This window comes from Nomia melanderi, chromosome 4 (genome assembly GCF_051020985.1).
Source record: "Nomia melanderi isolate GNS246 chromosome 4, iyNomMela1, whole genome shotgun sequence".
NCBI classification, from domain to species: domain Eukaryota; kingdom Metazoa; phylum Arthropoda; class Insecta; order Hymenoptera; family Halictidae; genus Nomia; species Nomia melanderi.
In genome coordinates, this window is record NC_135002.1 from 11,805,527 (window position 1) to 11,829,783 (window position 24,257).

At 36.2% G+C, this 24,257-nt stretch overlaps 1 protein-coding gene across 1 annotated transcript in view; it reads left to right on the forward strand.

Annotated features, from left to right (window-relative positions):
* The window catches only part of Hr39 (nuclear hormone receptor FTZ-F1 beta), a 32,002-nt gene that overhangs the window by 2,631 nt on the left and 5,114 nt on the right, over nt 1-24,257 (forward strand). Inside the window, exons 2-7 of the mRNA XM_031973344.2 lie at nt 19,877-20,399; nt 20,749-21,176; nt 21,260-21,622; nt 21,835-22,516; nt 22,757-23,634; nt 23,846-24,139. Of these exons, the coding sequence (XP_031829204.2) occupies nt 20,060-20,399; nt 20,749-21,176; nt 21,260-21,622; nt 21,835-22,516; nt 22,757-23,634; nt 23,846-24,112 (2,958 nt within the window). The 5' untranslated portion in view covers nt 19,877-20,059 and the 3' untranslated portion in view covers nt 24,113-24,139. The remainder of the gene's footprint in view (nt 1-19,876; nt 20,400-20,748; nt 21,177-21,259; nt 21,623-21,834; nt 22,517-22,756; nt 23,635-23,845; nt 24,140-24,257) is intronic.

The window sequence follows — 24,257 nt, forward strand, 5'->3', positions numbered from 1 at the left end:
GCGTATTTTACCTAGGAAACGTGTCGGTTAAATCCGTTGAAAGTCGCGACACCGACGCTTCCAGCGTAACCGTTTTATAATCGAGGAAAGAAAGCGCGAAAACTGCTCGCAACAGTGAGAGGGAGAAAGAGAGATAGACAGACGCAGGGGCAAGGAGAGAAAAGGAGAGCGGGATAGATAGATAGACAGAAAGAAAGAGAGGACGGTTGCTCGAGAAAAAGAAATAAAAAGCACGCGTAACGGAGAGAGAGAAAAATAGAGTGAAGAGGTGGAGGGGCACGAGAAAATCGCTCGCTCGAGGCTGACTGTTACAGAAAAAAGGAAACGGGATCGAATGGATGGGGCGTTAGCCTATAGCGGTATATACGTGTGCACAACGAGTAATGACGTAATTAACGCGACATTGAGGCCTGACACTCTTTGCGATATGCACCCGCGGTGAAGTAATTAACGAAAACGTGGCCCGGTGCTTCCGACATGCTAAAATTCGTTACCTTCGGTTGATACGAGCGGCCATTATCGCCGATAGTTTTTCTACTTTATTGGTCGATACTCCGGTAAATTCACTTATTCAGTTAATAAACCATCAGTACTAAAAATATTTGAACGTGAAATGATAAGTGTATGTGGTGTGTTTTTATTCTAACGGGGATTTATGAAGAGAGTATTAAAGTAGGGTAATCACTTTTGTCGTGATACTGATACATGTGATCGTAATGGATCAAAATAGACCTTCGTTTTTGAGAAATTTGTGGTTAAACTTTTACGTGCATCCAATAATTTGATTAGAAAACATGTTACATGGTAAAGTCAGATTACTATTCCGTAGGTTTCAGGTTCGAAATCCTATTCCATTCGACATACTCTTTTTTTTGGTTTTAATGCATTAAAAATTTGCTCCCAATTAGACATCTCCAAGACACAACTATTCTGTCATGAATACAGAAAAGAATGTTAATAAAATGCTAATTGTTGATAATATTCATTTTCGTGTACCATTGCGACAAAAAAAAAATAAATGATTTCACAAGAATACGTATTCGGAGAGGAAAACGAAGAAGTTATTTCCACTAGAATTAATTGGACTCGAATTCCAACGTCCAGCATCTTGCTGAGACACTTTGCCACCGAGGTTACAATCACTTTCTGTTGTCATTCGTCTTGCTGGCGAGTTACTAAAAACGTGTCAGAGTTCGAACTGAAATTCCTCGAAAACGAAGTCCCATTCTGACGAGCTTGACGATGGTTTTGCAACGCTAGATATACGCTACAACTTGTACCTACTGTCATTCCAAAAGCGATCTCCACACCTTGGCACTCCCCTTGTTAGTTGCACTCGGAGCAACACGTAGGTAAAAGCCGTCGGCAGTGGCGGCGACGGGTCTGTCCGTCTGTTCGCGACACTGCCTCTCGTGGTAATCGCTACTCGAGATTGCGCAAGCTTCTTCTCGATCTTATCACGACCGCAGAATGTATACATTACACGTGCATGCACGAGCCCGATCGCGCGTACATGCAATGCAAACGCGTTCTTCGTCCCTGGCTACGTAGACGAATGAATAAACGTTGTTTAACCTATACAGGGTGTATACAGAAATTGGCGCGAAGTTTGAAAGAGCGATGGCGTACTGCCTGTTCATCGTAAAACGTTTCCAAATTATTCTAAGCGTTTTCCGCGTAATCTGCGGGTTTTATGTATTACGTTACCAACAAATGTGCAATACTGAATAAAGTAAAAAATATAACTGAATATAATGAAACTTCTAACTGATTTGTAATGGAAACTCATGTTTTATTCCTACATATGTAATTGCCTTATGAAAAATACAATTTATAGAACTATGCACAGTTTATTCTAAGGTTATCATGGAACTAAATTTTGCTTTTGATAGAAAATTCCTGGAGTCGTAAATATAGAGAATGAATTTACGAGGTTCTTCTGAAAGAAATTTGTAATTTCATTAATTGTTTCTCCATCAAATTTGTTTGTATTCTTAATTCGTCGATTGCAGTTGTAACCACGTGACGTAGTAAGGGCTACATTCATAGGCTACTGCTATCATTCACGTGACTTCTCGCGCATGCACGTTGAGGCAACCGTTTCGCTCGGTCAAACATTGTTTAGAGATAGAATATGAAAGCTATCCAATCAATAAAACAAATAAAAATAATTAATACCGTTTGTTAGTTCCTTCTTGCTCCGATACACAGTATAATTTTCCCATCGAGTACATAGGATTGAATATATTAACACTAGAACCGGTGAGCAGTTAAATTAACCTTTCTTAATTATTTTATAGAAACTATAAGACTGGATTTGTTAAGGTTTCAATTGGCTTGTCTCCTACTTTACGAATTACCTAATCAATTGTTTTAACTACTGGTCGTTTAATACGATTAATAATCTAATCCTTATAAAAATGGTAATAACAGACTTTTTCGGTTTCTTCGTGTACTTATTACAATATTCAACCAATTATTTTTCAAATTGTTTCGGTTATTTCACTCTTTCAAGATTTCAATAACCAGCAAATAAGAGACGTGACATCCATTATACGGACAGGTGTGTTAATAGTCAATAATTCCTCAAACAGGCATTTGCGTATTTTTAATAATTATAAAAGAAGAAATCTAGAATTTCGATCAATCCGGTACTCCTAATATCAACACGTTAACCATCACGAAAAGCATCACCATTTTAAATATCACCCATTCTTTTCCCAGCAAAGATAAAAGGAAAGAATAATACATTATTTAGTGTTACAAATCTCACGTTACACTATTATCTAGTTATTCACGCTACCAAACATTTACTTTCGACACCAGACATCCTACAAGTTACAATTATTTCCTTATAATATGAAAGATACGGTCATCGGTGACCCCCGTGGTAGTCGAAACGTGTTAACAGGAAAAAGCTCTCAGCGGATTTGACCGTTGCTCCGATAGAGTCGAGACCCAAGCTACATTGTCTATGTGCCGCCTGCAATGTTTCACGGGTGTGTCGGGCTCGACAGAACAAGTTGCAACGAATACAGTCGAACCTAATGTTGCATCGGTGCACCGCGCGTCGAATACTCAGTAAGAGGAAAACAGTAATGCGATATGACAATGTGCACGTAGAATGCAACGTAAATAACTAGGCGAGCACATGTGCACATTACGCGAGGAATTGCATGTCGCGCGAATGCCTCTGACCGTGTATATGCAATCCCACACCCTGCACGTAAAAACAGAAAAAAGAAAGCTAGGGAGCGGGACGTGGAAGAGGGGAGAGGGAATAAGGCGGGGAGAAGGAGCGCGCACTGGAAACTCTTTGAATCCTTGAGACGCGGATAGGTCTAGTGCGACTTATGAATATTGATGAACCTTTCTCGACGCACTGGCCCGGCCGTGCCTCGATCCTTCATTACTACTCAACGCCGATCTTCCTCTTGTCCTCCCCCACCTTTCCTTCGACCTCGCTAAACTTGACTTTTACACAAATTCGTCCATTATTGCGACGAATTCTTTGGTCCACAGGATTGTTAACCTTTCGAAGATCGGTGAAATCGATTTTTTTCATTCTACGCGTATGTGCATTGCATGTACAGGGTGACCCAAGTTTTAACGATCAAACGTTGTTGGGGTATAATGTCGGTTTAAATAAGAGAAAATGTTGCGAGCATAGGTCGTTTAAAGGTTGATTGAAAAGTTATGATGAAAATGTGAAACTGAAGTGGTATGGGTTCGTGGTTATTGGAATTTAATTTTTTATGATTTGACTGTTAGATTTCCTGGAAATGGGTCTTATTTACTCTAATAGACACCATTTCTGTATACTTTTCTTATATAAGTTCATTTTTTATGTATACAATCCACTGTTGTTATAAAAAATACTTGTGTTCGAATGAATTGTGAAGATTCTTTTTTATTATATAATATTTATAAGCACGATTAAATATTTTTTCGCGCGATGAATGCAAAAACAATGTTGTTTATATTAGAATGACATGATGCAACAAAATACAAGAACATTAGTCTTTTTCCTTGGTTCACGAATTAAATCTGCTTAACCCCTTGCCGTACAATGACGAGTCAGACTCCTGATGAAGATTTCGGGATTAGTTCAATAAACATCAATATTGTTCAGTGCGCATGAATCGAAGCAAAAAACTATTTTGTTATTACCAATATATTATCTTGGAAGTAAATTTGTATATAAAGTGCAGTGGACAACTTCTTTGCGTCTTTTCTAAACTGCTGATAGAAACATTTTGCACGAGCTTAGTAGCAAAAGTAAATAATACGGAAAGGGGTTAAACTTGACCAGTACTGTACAGTTGTTCACGCAAATATATATTTTTATTAGTTAAAACATGGAAACTGGAAGCAAATCGAGATTTCTCAGCGCTACTAAAAGTTTTATTCCAACATAGAAATCTCATTGCACGCTATTAAACGTTTAATTACATCGACGTTTATGTCGTAAACATAGGGAATTCGCAATGGACTGATTAGTGTAACCATAGATTTTTACGCGAACAACACGGTTCCATTACTTAATTGTAATTGCATAAAATCGGTGGTATCACTTATAAGAATATGAATTACGCCGAAGTGAACTCATCCACGTTCAATTTAATACAGTTGCATAAGTAATATTGTGATACTTGTTGTAATGTAATTAAAAGAATTGTTCGGAAACGGTTGTTTCTATACCAACGGTCTATTTGAAGCAAAAGAACCAACTGGGCCTCTCATGCGGAATTCAAGGTATCGTTAAGTCCCTAGAATATTGTCAGTGGTCGCGTAAGAAAATCCATGCACGTTCATATTGGCTCCCCGCGCTTGTATGGAACTCTGTACTCGCTTCAAAAGAAAAATCTCGCGGACGCATTCTAACGTATCGTTGGAAAACGGTTTAATTCAAGGCTACGCCAATTCAGAATATGTGAACGAGGCGTGCTAAATATTGTCGTGTGGAAACGGTTCAAGATAAATTGGAAGACAAATGATATCAACCAGAGTTAGACAGTTTTCACTTCAAATGAAAATAATTCTTTCGCATTTAGATTAAAAAATCCCTTTTGCGCGCAATAAAATAAAAAAATTAAGTGTATACTTGTCAAACGCAGGGCGAAAGTATCTAGGATACATTTGAATGAAAACCCAAAGCAAAACAAAGAAGAATTACATGCTTATCTGACAGAATCGAGAATTCATCGTTGAAAGAATTAGTATTATTTCAAGCTGTAAGATGACGTGTATACTCGTCAAACGCAGTTAACTGGTTAAATGAATGATTACAAAAATGACATATCTACAAACGAAAGATAAAAACCACAAACTCTGCGAGACACAGACTTATAAGATACCTTTTTTACGAAATACTAACAATCTCAACAACCAGCAGAATATATAAACATTTTATGTTTAAGCTATTGCTTAACATGATCAACGACGAACAAGATGAATGTGAAAGACACGCAAGGACAAATAATAATAGACGCAGAATAATGCATCAGGAACGAGTAAAAAAAATTTCACACACATTGCTCATAAGAACGACATAGAAAATAGACAATAAAATAGTCACCTTCCAACGATATATCATGAACAAATGCAACATACCGCACAACATAAAAATGTCACAAACCATACAATAAACAGCAGGCGTAAGTATACATTAAAAGAAAAATCTTTGAAAGAGACTCGCTAAGTATATTATAGTTTTGCATGGCCATCAACTCGCTATCACAAACGTTTTACAGCGCACAATAGGGGCACAGTTTAACAACGCGAAAAAACAAGTACAGAATAAATCATCTATTATACGTGGGCGATCGGAAAATATACACAACAATAGCATCAGAACAATCTGGCACAAGGATAGAGCAAATATTGAAAAGTGAATTGTTCGTGAAAAATAAAGAAAACGAATGGTACTTACGTATTATACGCACTACCTTTGTTTTTAAAAAATAAAATATTAGTAATAATAATGATGATAATAATAAAATATTAATGATGTGTTACGATATTAAATAAATATTAATCCAGCTCTAACCCAAATGACTGATCAGCGAAACCTTTGGTTAGGAAACAAAGGTGATCCCTATAATTCGTAAGTATCAAAAGTATTATTAAAAAATAATGCGTATTATTAAAAATAATAATAATTCATATATACTATTTAAAAAATTTGAAATTTGCTTCTATTGATGTTTACATTATATTTCTATTTTTATCGTGTAAAACAGCATATTTGTAATTCAATGTATATATAATATAAGGAAACAGATGCATACTCCAAAATGAATGTATTTATGATATCAATACACATCGAAACAATAGACTCGAAAAGACATCAAAAATAAAATTGAACAATAAATAAATGATACAAATGTTATTTACCTATGATAAATATAAAATATATAACATAATAATAGGTGCCATAAACGCTGAAAAAGCCATAAGCTTTGTAATAAGAGGATGCCTGGTAAAGGTATAAACAAGTTGCATAATACGGTCAAATACAATAACATACCTAAATAGACACATCTGCATCTTGAATTTATACATACACTAATTAAGACGCATAAATAAATGTCCTGGAACATAATAAAAGAGAGACATACGAAATTATACTGGAACCGGAATATAATGAAGGTCAAACCTGGTACCACGTAATCGTGTAGATATTATAATAATTCATAAAAAAAACTATACATAACTGTGTAGTAGAAATATCCGGAATAAATAGTGAGAATATAGAAACAGAATATAATAGAAGATTCAAAAATACATATCATTCGCAAGAGAATAAACATTATAAATTCACGTAAATAATAAACCATAAAACTTCATTAAAATTTATACATGTTAGTCTGAAACACAATTATGAACTCGTTCAATGACAAACAAATCAAAAGTGAAATTCGGCATGAAATAAAATTGTAATATATTATTTTCATATGTGAAATACCTCTTTAATCTCTTGTCTGATAATAACATGTCACGGCTCATGGCGAAGGTTTCGAATAAAATTTAATAAATACAGATACTATTCAATTCTTTGAATTTGAATTAAGTATTATTCTTCTGTTATCAATTATTATACTTTAGAGCAAATGTAGATATAGAATACACTTAGAATTTTTCTTTTTTTTTTCAATAAATTATTAATGACAAAGTAATTGTATCGATTATGACTGAGAAAGAAATCATATTTTATTTTATTTTATTTTATTTTATTTTATTTTATTTTATTTTACTTTATTTTATTTTATTTTATTTTATATTTATCCTTTGAAGATATCGAAAAGATACACACTGTGGCTGAAAACTTGCAATGCGGTTTCTTTAGTATAATATAATGGGCGGTGTCATGTCCACCTATTTTCCCTCTCTCGCGTACGCATGCCTTCGACAGGCCCAAAGTTCATTCGGTCCTGTTACAGCAAATAGTGACAAACTTCGAATTGATTAAATTAAACAAATGCGTCCGTTTCTCTTTTCATTAATTATCAAAATCTTTAAATTAATATAGAAAGGCTAGAGTAATTCTTTTCTCACACATTCCACTGGCTTAACTCATAAGAACCCAATAGTGTCTGACAAATTTTCAAATTGATTTATTTGTCTGAGCAGATAACAGTGTTTATGCACTGTACAACATAACGACACTATATTATTTACTCTATATTAATATAATATGGAGAAATTTCATTAGCACACCGCATGACCGGCTAATTTTTAGAAAACTGAATTGTGCGGATGGCGATTTTCAGTTTTAATATAATGTTTGTAATCAAATTTAATATTTTTTTAAATGCTGTGGTAATTAGCAAAGTTGCATAGCTAAGTGTCTTTATACAAAAACGAGATCTCTCGTTACCAGTATACAATGTGTACAGGCATCTACAAGATACTACAGTTACGGCACAAAAGCATACTAATTCGTTGAACCATAAAGAAGAAGAAATAATTCGTTAAGTGTAATTAAAATGCAAATAACCTTTCTTATCTATAAAAAAAATGGACATCGAGATCTACAATAAATTCAGCAAATCTATCAGCGCCAACTATTTTTCTCGACGATAGTCCAAAGGATATTTAACCGTTTTTCGACTGATCGAAAGCCACGAGGACGAATGGTATGCGATATCGATCGGATTTCGCTCCATTCATCTCGAAGATTGCGCGAGGCATTCGGGATTCGTGGATCGAAGCCGAATAGCAGCAGACTGCTGGCCGATTGACTGTTTTCTATCGTGAATGTTACTTTTATCCGAGCGGCGAGCCAATCCAACGTGATCGCGTTGGGGCAGGCGAAAACAAAATGCGGCAGTGTGTATACGAGACGGTAGCTGGCTATTGCAGCCGGTCCAGAACCGAACCGGTTCTCGATGCTGCTCAAAAATGCCCCTCGACCGGCTATAATAATTTTAATTGACACCCAGACCAGACCGCTGAGTATCCAAGATCAGCGCGTACGTAGCCGGGACTGCCTCCTGTACGCTGTCCGTATCCAACCAATGAAAAATGGACATTCCTGAACATTTTTACGTAATCATTAATAAATGCATGCCCGGTCGCCTACTTCGTCTAGATGTCGTTCCCATTCTTCGAATCGCTGGATCGTGTACTAACCGCATGAGAAAACATTTTCATGGCGAGATGGAAATCGGTCGGGAAGAATCAGATGGAAGGAAGCTTTATCGAGCGATATCGGGTAGCTCGAAGCGGTTTAGAAGGAGCATCTTTCGAGGTTGCATTACGCGCGTCCGGAGAGGTATTAAACGAACTCGCCGTTTCGGTCCGCTCGAGCCTGCCTGGCTCGGGTGAAAGGAAAACCCGCGCCTCTACTTTCCAGGTGGAACAGAGATGGAAAGATTCCACGTCGAACCCGGTACTTTTCGCGTGTGCACACGCGACGTCGAAACTAGAAGAGCAGCAGACATGCCATTATGCACCGTCATCGGTTGTGGAAATTACTGGATACGGGTTTCTGTTTTTCGTTTATTCGTGTCTTCTTCTTTTCCTGTTTCTGGTTTTTTGTGAAAGCATTATCATGGTTGCTTGAGCTAGTTACTTAGCAATTGGTTCTTCTGTCAAATGATTTTTAAGTGGTAGTATGTTGTTGAATAGTTATTTTTTAAGGATTATAACCTGCAGATATTACTTTAAGAATGTAATTAGGAACTTGAAAAAGCATTTTGAATTGTGTTGTGTTGTGTTGTTTTGTTTTGTTTTGAGGTTTTATGTTGTTTTATTTTTTGTAAACCAATACAGTTTTCAGTAATACCGTGAAATATAATTTTGAGTGGCTTTTCTTTTTGTTTTTAGAATTTCCATAAGACGAGCCTGTTTGTCATGAATACTTTTCAAGTATTCAAGTGTTCAAAGAATGGTATTAATACTTAAATAAATTAATATTACAGAAATATTATCAAACGGTCGCATTATTTGGCATTGTCCACCTTCGTGCTTTAACTAATAAAAGATGTAATTGTTATTACATTAAGATAACTTTAGTTTCAAGTATTTCGTGTATCTTAAAGAAGTCATTTCTTTTTTTGTGAAGAATTTGAAGATATACATCAGGTATTTACGACGTTTGTCCTAATTCGTTACATCAGGAATAAAGAGGATCTTTTTCGTAAAATAAATCACAAATATTTTTGTCTTATTTATAGGAAATTTTTGCCTTTTCACAGTGCCATGTCATTGATGTTCAGAATGGTTAAAACACTCGTAATCTATATAGTAGGAAATTTCTTTACATCATGTTCCAATCTTTCTTCCACCAAATGCAGTAGTTTAATTATTAAAGTAAACCTTTCCATAAATATTGGTACTACTAAATACATTACAATACCATGAATTTGTTTTCATGAATGTTTCGAAGAAAATGTCCATGTTAATAAATTGCAATTTGCCTCATAATACTATTAGTCTTATAAAAACATTTCGTGCGAAATTTGATAAATTTGAATATCACGTAATTCCTTCAAATTTAAATTAAATATTATTTTCTATTTCTAATTGTTATCCTTCGGAATAAACAGAAACATAATAAGAGCATGAAATTCCGTCTTTTTACAGTAAATTATTAACGATAGAATAGTTGTAATGAGTATAGTTATGAAAGAAGTCAGAGGGCAACAGGTTAAGGATTCATTTTCATTTTATGCGAATGTACCAAGTCATTATTTCAATAATTTGTCGGATATCAGCTCTTCGTAAATTGGTTTAATGACTTGTATCACCTTGCCATTTACCTGGGATTTTCTATGCGCGAAGATGGTATCGATATATAGTATCTACTACATACCGATTACCTTAAAGGTTCGTTTTGTAACTTCTCTTGCATGTGTATACATTTCTATGCCACTTGAATACATGATTTCTCACACAATTTAAAAATATTCGTGACGGTTTGATACAAATAAACGTTAATACATAATTTAATAAATAAACGACCTATTAACGTTGATTAATTTTAATATTATAAATTAGCTGTGTACCACCGGTGGTACATATCGGCGTGAACCTGGTAAAATCGACAAATTCCGAATAGGAATACCCATTTAAAGCCTGAAATGTTCTGATACTCTAGTTTCAACCTCAGAATCTCCCGAGGCACGTGACTCGACAATTTCTTGCCGACCAAGGGGGAAAAAAGAATTCTATAGTAACGAGGCTATTCGTGGCTGATAAGAGAATAATCAGTGCAATAAAAAAAGAGCGAATCGCGCGACTACTGACAACTCCATTCATCTGATCGGAATTTTCATAAGTACACAATTGAATGAACTATGGTTGAGCTGTTATTATTCGAGCATCATTCCACTTATATGAACATTTTATATATTACACTATAAACACATAGATTCATTCACCAGACTTTGCTGAATCAGTGTTCTCGCAAGTCATTTTCGAATTCGTAATATTTAACATGTTAACTGTGGAATTTAGTTTAAAAAATCTCTTGCTCTGTGCACAATAAAACTAAAAAATGGAGTGTATGATCGTCAAACGCAGGACAAATTCAACTATGGTATATTTTAATGAAAAACCAAAGCAAAACAATGAGGAATTACATGCTTATCTGAAAAACAATAATTTATTGTTGAAACAATAATTATCATTTCAAGCTTTAAGATGATGTACATACTCGTCAAACACAGTTAACTAGTTAACACTAGAACAACCGAACGTTTAACACGATTAATTTGTAATTTCAATAAACATTGTAACAATGGATTTTTTTCAGTTTCTTCCTATACTGATCATAGCACTGAAGTGAAATTATTTATTTTTCAAATCATTTCGAATATTTAACGCTTTTAAGATATCAATAGTTGCGAAATGAGAAAGCTGAAACCCGCCATTTTTACGGGTGCGGTTGTTCTAGTATTAAAATCGCTGTAATCCGAAGAATGAGTTAAACGTGAACTCCGGTTATTTGAATGAAAAGTCATAAACAGTGGGGGAAATTAGTGAACTCCCGTTATATGAACAGCTCGGTTGTATGAAAATTTTGTCTGTCAATGAATTCATGCAAACGAAGTTTTACCGTAGTAAAGTCAAACGCCGGTCTATGCATTTTATCCTTCGATAATATAGCTTTAGAAAGTGTACAACCGTCGCCGATCAAAAGAACCTTTCCTAGTTCCCGATACGTGACTCTACGTGAAATGCATTTCATTTGATAATTAAAAAGCAACTAGCTCCGCTGATCAACGTTGACTCGTGAAAACGGAGATAGTTCACGATCAACCAAGTCGCATCGACGTTCCTCGTTTTACGTCATCGAATTGTTAAGGAAAAAGTAATTTTGTTAAAAGTAATTTACAAAATAAAATTCAGCATTTTATCAGCTAATAAAGTGTGGTATGTAACATTTTTTTGTGACACTCTGTATTACTCATTTACTGTACTAATTTTTGTACATGGTTGTATACTAATAGTCATTTGCAAATATTCGTTATAACAGGAAAACAATTTATATATAACGGTCGTCCTGAATTTTCGTTCTTACTTTCAATAATATGTTAGGGTTGCTACCAAGTATTCATTGAGAACTTCTTTGCCTCCACTTTAAAATACTTTATACTAATTAATTACTGGCTGTCGATTCATCATTTTATCCCTGCTCAAATATCAATTTTTTGTGAGTTTCAAATCGGATATAATTTTTTGTTCATAAATATTATGTAACAGCGCACATTTCAAATTTGGACACACTTTTTTGCAATGTTTCATAATTGCCGTAATGTAGAATATGAATGACTAGCACAAATGACTTGGAACTTAATATTCATTAATAGTAATCTGACGTAAGTGTTACTGCCAATGGCAATTAAAAATTTCGTTTGAGACAGCAATTAATAGGGAATATAGATAATTTACTTATTGACCAATCCTTGTACATATAAAAGAAGTCATACATTATACTATTATACCTTCCAGTATAGTGTAATGAAATCGTTAGGAATTAATTGGCAAAGCTTACTTGAAGAATCTCATTTAGATTATTTTCAACCTTTTGTTAACTTTTCTAAAAAAAATCGTTCAATTTCCTATAAATAGAAAGGTAGTTTTGCTTTCAAGTGATTAAGTCTGTGAGGTCCTGTAGAGGCAGAGTCGATATTTGACTTTATTCCAATTATTACGTATTTTACAAAATTTCGTTATATTTATTCATAAAATTATAATCATTTCATATGTAAACATAATTTTGCGGATTCTCAAATATTTTCAAACAAATTAAAAAAGCATCTTTTAAAACTATCATTGTATTCAACGTTAATAGTTACTTTTAATTTAAGGTTTGAATATCCAAATATCGAAGATTTTTTAAATTAAATTTCACAGTTAACAGGCTAAACAAGTTTACTATTAATTCCAAAATTTAATTGAGTATTAAGAAATTGCACATTCGTTTTTCTATGTTTCGGTCTACAGAGCGCGGAACACATTGCACATACGCTATCATTAAGTGAAAATTGCAACTAATTGAACTAAAAAAACTTGCAACTAAAACTAAAATTAAAAGTACAACCATTGTAAAAATTCAAACTTCAACTATATTAGAAAGCTAGCACTGTTTCTAATGAAACAAATATTTTCTTCTAAGTAGTAGTAGTTGTTTCTTACATTTGCTTCTTTCTTTTCAATTCCATTTATTTGAAAAACAAATAAATAACAACAACAGGAGTGCAAACATTTACGAGTAAGAAAAATCCAACATTTCATATGCGCCAACTTAATGTACATCGAAGTATATATCAGAGATGTGTGCCTTTGTTCAGACTTGTTTAATTTGCATTCTCGGCAAGGTAATGCTGCCATGCAGATGGCATATAAGGTTCGAAAATGGACCGTACAGAATACAGCATAGGTTTTCAAGACACTTCTCTAATGCCTGCATTTTGATCCAATTGAGATTACATGATATCAATTGGAAAAAATCATTATAAAACATCATATCTCAAGTAAATTGCAACTGAAACGAGCACGTAAAATGGACTGAAATCAGTAGTAAATAACAAGTTGTTTCATTTAATAACAAATAGTTTGTAAGATGATAAATTATAAATATAATGTAAATATGATATAGAACACTTATGAAATAAAATATAGAATATTTAATATTAGTAATACTGTTAAATGTTCGAAGGGTCATCAACATCGTACTAATCGTGTCACATATTGTTATGCTTATTCTCAAAAAATCAAAATACATTGTTAAAACCAAAAATCTTTCGGAATAATGATTGAATTAGTTTTTATGCGATATGTAAGAATCTGTTCAGTGTGATTTTAAATTAATAAAATAGTAAATGATTTTAATGGAGCGAAATTTACTAATTGCATGTGTGTTACTTGGATTTGCTTTTATGTAATATTATGTAATAGTCTTGTGAGATAATATAATAATTCACGTAACTGACATGATAGCTTAAAAGCTACATAATATCAACCGTGTATTTTATAGTTGCTGTATTTATATTTAAACGTTTTAATAAATTAAAGAACAAAATATGTATAAGTACTTAAACACTTACCCTTTAAAAGACGATATTGACAATAATACTTTTTAAATTAAAAAATTAAATTAGATTACTCCTTTTTTCTTTTAAATTAATATTGTAAGAAAAAACTTAATATTATAAGAAACTATGTCTTCTTGTATTGTGAAACTTTCATGTAAATATTGTTTTAATGGCCAAAATACTTCAAGAAATGATTCATTACTTTTATACGCAGACGTATTATATATGTCTTTCATAATTAAAGAATTAAAAATTGGACTTAAGATTTTTAAGATTTTAAGATTTTTAAAGTAGGATCTTTAAAATGAATTTAACAATTAATCTTTTTCCCATAACATTTCTCTTTAATTGCAATCAGAAAAGGAATATGATCTGTCCCCGTTGTATAAATCACCCTATAATGAATTCTGTGCGAAATAGAAGGGTGGTCAATTCTCAGCTACTTTCACGGAAATAGATTTTAACATTAGAAATACCAGAACGGTCAAACTGATTAAACTCAGGTATCTCACTTTACGTTTACTAAAATCGTAAAGATACTTCTAGGCAGTACTTAATTTAAAATCAATATATTCATGAGCCACACGATGCGCTGTTATAATCCTCATGAAAAATCCTAGATTAGTTAATTTATATGGTTGATAGTTTTAATGTTGCGTCAATTTTCCTCCCCTTTTCTCCAATTTTTCCAGTTATTAATTGTTTAGAATTTCTTTCTTCCCGTTGTAATCGACAAACTTAAATGAATTTCGTTTGAAAAAGAAACATTGTGCATATTCTTGTCAGCGTCTACATTATTACATACTTTGCATTGCTTGCGCATAGATTAACAAACGATTGCGTGCATAAAAATGGAACACAATTTATATTCTGATATTTTATAATCAATAATTGAATCAAATAATTTCACTTTTGACTATATGACTTTTTTCTTCAAAATTATCTATAAAATGTAATGTATTTGAATCTCAAAGATCTAAAAGGTGCTTTAAACAAAATCTTTTTATTTGAAATATTAGAATTGTAAAATTTTTAGTTTTAACGAAATGCTGCATTACGAATCATTATGCGCGCGTCGCAAGGAGAATACACAAAAATATCTTGATTTCTCATTCTGTTTCACAACAATGCATAAAATACAGCGAACAAATTTTCTAGCGTTTGTTTATAATATTAACTTGTACAGTTTGTATAGAGTTTCATTGAAAATGTTCTCATCTTAATTGCTGTATTCCCTTTTTAATGAATTCATATTATACATTTTATTGTTTCCCCGTGTCTCCTTTAGTCTATCAAAGACTCTTGTTTCCAAAATATTAACGTTCATATATTTAAATGGGTCACTCCATATGACGTTCATAATCTGCTTGTTCCTTTATGTTTCCTTTTTTCTTTTATATTTTGCAAGAAAAAGAAGATCAAATTATCAAATTTATATACTATACTATATTATTTATTACTATCCTGTCTAAATAAGCTCTGCGCATACAACCACTTAATTGCTGCTATTTAGTCAGAATGGACTGTAAATTAACCGTTATTATTTACATTTATGATCTTCGGTATATCTACTACTCTTAGCAAAGTACCATTCAATCGAATAATTTAATTCGATTGTCTTCCTTCTCTAAATGACAGTATGATATAAGTCTTCTTTCTACAAAATGTTAACAAAAGAATCTGGTAATTTCAAAATAGTTTTAGTAAAACTAATTTACCTGAAAATGAATCAATGTGTAGTTAATAAGATAATTATTAATTTCGAATACTGTACTTAAACTTTGCATATGTTTATAATATACCTTTATTAAATTGTATGAACTTTTTCAGTTGGTTTTATTTAGAAATACAATTTCTACAGCCTATAGATCAAAATACTACTAAAGCTAAATTCTCCCCTCTGTAATGTATGAGAAAAATTCATAAAAGTACATAACATTTAATATAGCCTATTAAAATTTATAAAAATTACCAGGAAGGCTATACTACTTTTATGCAATTTTGATGTTTCGATTTTATAAAATCTTTCTAGAACAAACTCTTCCTTCTCTGTAACTATGAAGCTGGTTTTATATGCTATTGAAGGAATTAAACAGAGGATATGAGGTATTTAAAGAAAGTACATAAAAATATTATAAAAACCATTCGATATTGATGTGGCTGCTTTCAAAGTAATAGTTGCATGGATTTTCCATTTTTGAAAGGTCTTTTTGAGGTATTTTTAGAAAGCTACTGTATTACAATATTTCTGACGTAAATATAATTGGCGGAGGAATTATTTGTATACGTATTAAAAATAGAACACAATTTTTTGGTATTACATATTTGAACAAAATATAGTATTAAAAAAATTGACGATATTTGAATTGAATAGTGACAAAATAATACTCTTACCTTTGCAATAATTAAAAAATAATATAATCTTCATTTGTATGGGAGAATGATGAAAATATTAAATGGCATAAGAAAATGTCGAAACACTTTTAATATAGTAAACGAAGAAGATGATGACGGAGATTGCCGAGTCTCATAATGTCGAGTTAGGCTCACGATGAAGATTTCAAACTAAATTTAGTAAATGTAAATATTATTCATTTCGCAACATTGATTGAAGGCAAATAATATTTCACAGTTATGAATGATTAAATACTATATTAAATGTACATTTGCAATGAAAATAGAAATTGTTTTCCAGCCGAAAAACGATTAAAAGTAGAGTAATTCTTGCAACCGTAATTAACAAATACATCGGAAAGAAAAGAGTTAAACATTTAAATTGCTTCATTTTTAGGGATATTTGAATTCTTTAATTTTCATATTCTGCCTTCTGTAACAAAAAACATGGATATTAACTTTTATATCAATATTTCATTCATACATGATAACAATTATTGGTGTATTTGCATTGTATTTACATTCTACAGTTAATACAAATATTTTTTACAACTAGAAAGAGAATAAGTGTTATTGTTCAAGATTTTATTTTTGATTAAATGTTGATTAATCCTTCAGTTAGTTTGATCTAAAAGATTAATGCTTTAAAAGTAATAGATACACAGCGAACCCTACCATTCTTTGAAAAAAATTATCTATACATAGCTGTAAATTGAAATTGTCAATTGTGAACATAAGAGCATGTTATTGCTATTTCTTCCGTGACTTACTAAACACTCAAATGTGTTTGCAATACGTTTTTGAAACATCATTTCAATGAAATAATAATAGTAATGTTGTGTTTATTGCATGCTACATGATACAGCTCATATTAACATAAAGTAAGAGACGATGTGGGTAATGAAGCAAAAACGAGGTAAAAATAAAATGAACTGGAGGTAACAGTATTCTATAAAATGGATTAACCTAAAAAACAATAAAATAAAATACGACTAGCTACAGTGGAACATACACGAATGCAGTTATTAAACCAAAACTTAAATAACGGATGTCTATATCTAAATACTATATCTCAGTTTACCAAATATAGACTAACGTTCAGTAAAATGTGAAAATTTTGGTTAATTGTAAATGTAACAGTGGATCAAAATATTTTTAATTTGTTGTGCAAATAAAATGACAATAGGGACTGCTAAAAATTTTCATTAACCTTTAGTAGACCCTGAACATTTACTATATAGAACATCTTCAAAATGATCCAATTCAAACAAAACTCGACATCATTTCAACACGTTGTTGCCAAGGGAATCTTAAGCTTTTACATATACCCATATCACTCCTTTTTCCATAACAAAAATGAATAATATGAAACAACGATTTCTAATTATTTGCTATTATATTTATTACGTTATTATTTAATTATTCACGTTATGAAACATTTTTATTCAACCTCAATCGTTTCATTATAATAGTTCCAAGCAATTTTAAAATTCCGATCATCAGTGGTGTAGCAGCTAACGTATCAACACCATCAAAACCAACATCACATATTACTGACTCTCGGTATTTGTATCTTGTGTAAAAAAATCAAGTACTGTCACGTGTGTTTTTATGTACAACCATAACTCATGGTGGAATGTGTAAGAAATTAACGAGACTTTTTCATGACTTTCATGTCTATTATATAAAGACGATTCGTTGCATTTAACAAAATATTATAACTATGAAGATTGCTACTGAAACAAACACGTGGTAACCCTTTATGCCACATAATTATCTATTCAAAAGTGTTTAAAGAAACTTTGAAATATCGCAGTAAAATACAAATTCAAGGTACAATAGAAACATTAGGTATTTGCAAATCGCAAACGCTTCGTTGAAAAGGGTTAATCGAAACTCTTCTCCGTTTGGCGCACATTTCTTTCCGATATTGAAAATCGTTCGCACGGCCGTAGTCAGTCCGTGGTCCCTGGGTCACCCTGTATACGACCCGCTGAAAATAGAGCCGGCGTGTACTCTAAGGTCATCGATCCCTCTTCCGCGTCACCTGCCATGCCTACACCTTCTATCAAGGCGCGAGCGTGTAGCATCGCGCGACAGACCGCTAGAAAATCCGTCCTAACGGTCGTAGAATCGGTAACTCTCGTCGACAATGGCCGGCCGTTCGGGACCAATTCGAAAAAGAGTGCTCGGTGGAGCGCGCGCGCGCGCGCCTCGCTGAATTCCGATCGGGTGGTGGAGACGAGCGAAAGACTCCGCGAGGGAACCGATGATTCGGCCGACTTTACGGTGCCTATCTCTGCCGGCAGAGGTTCACACGTCGCGTAATGAGAGCGGAATGTCTACCGAGATATCGATACGCTTCCCACGCTATTGGCGAGCGAAGCGGTAGCGTATCACGGACTTCTTTTCCCTCGATTCAAGAAATCTTTCGAGAAACAATTTCGATCATCCTCATTGGGCTTGTCTTTAAAGGTCCGGCCGCTCTGGGTGTCATTGACCCGGGACTATTCGCCGCGTGCGTGATTCATTCCGATCTACCCGATGCCCGGCAATGAATCATACGTGAGAAATTTGTACGCGAAAATGCGTATCAGGAAGTCTTCGGGATGAGAGTGGACTAACCGTCCGTTGCCTCACCTCGTGCGTACGCGAAAAAGACCGATATCCGCGTGCACGAGACTGCGGAACGCTCGACGAGACGACGTGCATGGCGTGGTGTGGCCGCGTCGTGGCGTGGCGTGGTCGCTCGGTCAGGGTAGGGAGAAAAGACCTTGAGCCGCGTCACGTGACCGCGAAGGTACACCGTAGTTGGGTAGGGCGGTTGCAGAGGGCCTTGACCTTACCGTCGGCGTCGCTGCCATAGTTATAGCCAGCATCGTCGTGGCCTCTGCGAACCTCAACAAGAGGAGAGCCAATATACAGTCTCGCGACGCTCGATCTTCCTATAATTATGGTCATCCGTGACAGTCCTAGCTGTCGCGACTCCTCGACCGATTTGCTCGAATAAAGGTTTCCAGTGATTTCTAATGTGGCTCCGACTGAACACTGTTCCCGTTAGGAGAACCCATTGCCTCTCCTATAGAGCCTCGGCTGGGGCTGCGTCTGCCTTTGGACGCGATTAATGCCATTAACGTGTCCAGTCGGTATGACAGAAACACTGCCCGCCGTCATTCGGCGATGTTCCCGTTTTGCTCTCGTTTTTCCCGGTTGTAAACGCGGAATACGGAAACTTCCGTCTTTCCACGGGAAGATCGTTTGGTTCCAGGGGGCCGGAAGTGGACCGGCCTTGCTGAACAACCGTTGACAGACGCGTTTACGTAGTTCCTCCATTCACGATAACGATCTTGTTTCCAGTCCTTTATGTTTTCGATTATCACCGTTTCGTTGTCGTTCTGATCGTTGAGTGATCATCCCCTTTGATTCTCTGATTGCAGACGCGGCCGTGTTCTTCCATGTTCGAAGGGGAGCGAGAGTAAACCGAGCCAGGAGTTGACGTCAAAGTCGCTGGGACCGAGTGCCGCAACTAGATAGATTCCGCCCAGGATGCCGCAGGGTTTCGCGACCATCCAGAGGGTCCGAGTCGCGTCACGAGCGTGCTGCAGCGTAACCAGCTGAGGATGTCGGAGCAAAACGGGCCCAACGAGGGCCCCAGGCCAGGTCCAGGACCGGGTCCTGGATGGTGGCCTACCTCACAGTCTTGGAAGACGAGCTCCGTCGCGTCCGCTTCCTCGTCCACTGGATCCACTGCTCCAGACAGCTCCGCCTCCGTCTCTGCGTCCTGCACCGCCTCTACCTCCTCCCTGGCAACTACCACTTCGGTTACTCCCTCATCCAGCTGTTGTTCCTCGACTCCCGGCGGACATTCGTGCACCATCACCCCGGCCCGCACCTCCGAGACGGGCAAAAACGTTTCCGTCACAACGATCAACGTGCCGCCCAATCAAAACTTACACGATGGTAATTGCCTTTGTAGGTCTCAGCCGACGATTAACCCCTTGTGCCCTGAATCGTTCTTATTTTTCGCTGAGTTCTTGCGACGGCTTAAGTAACACGTGCCCACTCGTTGTGTACGCACGGTGATACTTGGTAGGAAATTAAACTTTTTTCATTTGACCTTACTCGGTTTGTAGTTTCATTTCAGTAAGAATACCTTAAAGCACCTTCAAGGCATAAAGGGATATAAAACGATAAGCAATGAAAAAAGTATAACTATTTGTAAAGCTGTCTAATATATATATTAGATAGATAGATAGATAGATAGATAGATATATGTTCTAGCCACTTACAGAAATCATTGTTATTTTAGGAAAAGGTATTTGCAAGTACCTTACCGGCCAAAATGGCGTGACAGTGTCGGTAGTTTCGAGCTGCGGATCCGTTCTTGGATGCGGGAACACGAACGTGGTGTCCACATCAGGTATCGGGACTAGCACAGGCACCCATAGCATTGGCATTGGGATTGGGGTCGGCGTATTGGGCCAGAACGCCGCAGAGAATGACGCCGAAGATAGCGACGGCGAAATAAGCAAGATTGATTTTCGAGGAGTCAATTTACGGACGAAGAAGAAACGAGATGTATCTGGAAGTGGCGAGAAAATTGGCGATGGGGACGTCGAGGATGGAAACGGCTGCTACGACGGGAACGATGTCTCCCAGCAGCAACCGGAGAGGCCCATGTCCTGGGAAGGAGAACTGTCCGATCAAGAAATGTCTTCCAACACGATTACAAACCAGGTGAAGATCGTATGCATGATTGTTGATCAGTAGTAAAATGTGCAAGTTCTGTATCTTGAACTAAATTAATTTTTCCTTTGCAGGACACCCACGAGGAAACATCGATGGAAGGTGTTCAGGTTTGCGGCTCGAGCCCAGGGCCTATGGAACAAAAGTTTCCTATAAAACCGGAACCAGATTTCCGATCCAGCCCGGGATTTACGTTAAGTTCCTTCCACGATGCAGGAGTATCTTTGACCCATGGTCAACAGATGCAACAGCAGCAGCAACAGCAACAACAACAGCAACAACAGCGGAACATAGAGAATATTGAACAGTCACAACAAAGTGATTTACCTCTTCTCGTAGGGAAACTGCTCGGCGGTTACAATAGCTCCACCCCTAATCACAGTCCCGTGTTGAATCCGAGACATCACTTGACTAAGCACAGTCACACGAGATCTCAGGTACAGCAAGTGAACTTACAGACAACTGCTGATATCAATAAAGCGTCGATCTTCTTAATAAATCTCACATAGTTGACTGATAATTTAAATGGATTGTAAGAAAATGTCAAATTAAATGAAATTTTCAAAACTTTGGGCTAGAATAGACATAGGCACTGCTGTCGAAATATTAAAATTCATTGTACAAATTCTTCTATTACGGTGTTATACAGGTGCCGTCTCCGGATTCCGCGATCCACTCCGCGTACAGTGTGTTCAGCTCTCCAACACAAAGTCCCCATGCAGCTCGGCACTCCGCTTTAGGATCGGGCAGTCCAGTTCCATCTTCATCGTTGTCACTCTCCAGGCATAGCTTCAACAACTCAACTTCCTCGTTGTCATTATCACTGTCGCATTCGCTCTCGAGAAACAACTCGGACGCCTCCAGCAGTTGCTACAGCTACGGCTCTCTCAGTCCGCCCACGCATTCTCCCGTCCAACAACCGAGGCATCCGCAGCATCACCAACATCAGGTAGCCCAAGGAAGTCCGCTTCATCTACCGGCTACGGCCTCATCCAGCGTTCCCCATCATTACTCCTCCTCCGTGCCCGGCTCCGAACTTTCTCCCGAAGCACATCCCACCGGAGACGACCAGGAAGATTGTCGAATACCGTCGGCTCCTTCTGGTATTTCTACCAGACAGCAGTTAATCAATAGTCCCTGTCCAATCTGCGGAGACAAGATCAGTGGATTCCATTACGGAATCTTTTCTTGCGAGTCGTGCAAAGGATTCTTTAAACGCACCGTCCAGAACCGGAAAAATTATGTGTGCCTTAGAGGCGCCGGTTGTCCGGTCACCGTCGCCACCAGAAAAAAGTGTCCAGCATGTCGGTTTGACAAATGTCTAAACATGGGTACGTTATAATTTGTATTGTTCAGAACACAATAAGAACCCATTCCATGTTCGTAAAATGCATTTTATGTAAACTATTCCCGGTAATAATACTGAATAATTGGTTTGCTACCGTTTCTTCTTGCTATACAAGACTATAAATTATTGTAGCATCCAAAGATTAGTATCTCGCGAGCAAATGATAGGTTCTTAGTTCTAACAAATGTATCACGAACATAGTTCAATTTATCATCTTCTACAGGTATGAAACTCGAGGCTATCAGAGAGGATCGAACTAGAGGTGGAAGAAGCACTTATCAGTGTACCTACACTCTTCCAGCGAGTCTGGTCGGTAGTCCTGCCAGTGGTATGGCCGGCGACAAACTAGGAGCTGGTGGAAATTGTAGTCCAGCTCCAGCTGGTAGCGAGCATCATTACTCCGTTAGGCATCACTCAAATCATTCGCACAAGATGCAAGTAGTGCCGCAACTTTTGCAGGATATCATGGATGTGGAACACTTGTGGCACTACAATGATAACGATCGAATGTCTGGTGTACAACCAGGAGGGGGGAACGTTTCCAGAAACAACGAAGCTATGTTGTTAGGAGGAGTAGGATCTGGAACAGGAAATGAAGCTGGGTCAGGGGTCGAATGTTCTTCCCGTGGAACTGCGGCGAATGGGAATTTAAATAACAGAAGAGATGACAGGTCGTGTTCCAATGTATCTGGTGTTAATAATGACCAACGAGCTGCGCCTATCAACAGCAATTCTCAAATAGGGAATAACGCAAATGGCAATCCTACACAACATCCCGATTTCCTTTCAAATCTCTGCAACATCGCAGACCACCGACTCTACAAGATAGTGAAATGGTGTAAAAGTCTACCATTATTCAAAAATATCTCCATCGATGATCAAATTTGCCTCTTAATCAATTCCTGGTGCGAGCTGCTGCTCTTCTCATGCTGCTTTCGGAGCATGAGCACTCCCGGTGAAATCAGAGTGTCTCTCGGCAAGTCGATTACTTTGGAACAAGCTAGACAGCTTGGTTTGGCGACCTGTATTGAGAGGATGCTCGCGTTTACCAATAACCTGAGAAGACTCAGAGTGGATCAATACGAATACGTTGCGATGAAGGTAGCTGTCTTAGTAAATACAGTAATGGATGGTGAAAAGATTAAATTATGAGGAAAAAGCAACACATCTTTTAAATAATACTTTGAATGCTGATCTTAATAATTAATGATTAATAATGTCACAAATCATTGAAAATCTTTTTAACTTCCATAAAAAAATATATAAATAATTTCTTTAACTGAGTAATTAATGTATAATTGTATTTAAATAGGTAATTGTACTGTTAACCTCTGACACAAGTGAACTAAAAGAACCAGAAAAAGTAAGAGCATCTCAGGAGAAAGCTCTCCAGGCATTGCAGCAATATACCATAGCAAGGTACCCTGAGATGCCTGCCAAATTTGGCGAATTATTACTGAGAATTCCAGACTTACAAAGGACGTGTCAGGCAGGGAAAGAATTGTTAAGCGCCAAACGTGCGGAAGGAGAAGGCAGCTCGTTCAACTTGTTAATGGAATTGTTAAGAGGAGATCATTGAATCTTCGCCACAAAAAAGAACATAGCCGTAAGTTCAGACATTGCTAAAAGTATTAATCTGTGAATAATTATGACGCAATCGGCAAATTCTATGTCATTTATCCGCCGTTGTGCTTTAAAAAGTGATCAGACATTCGTTGGATACA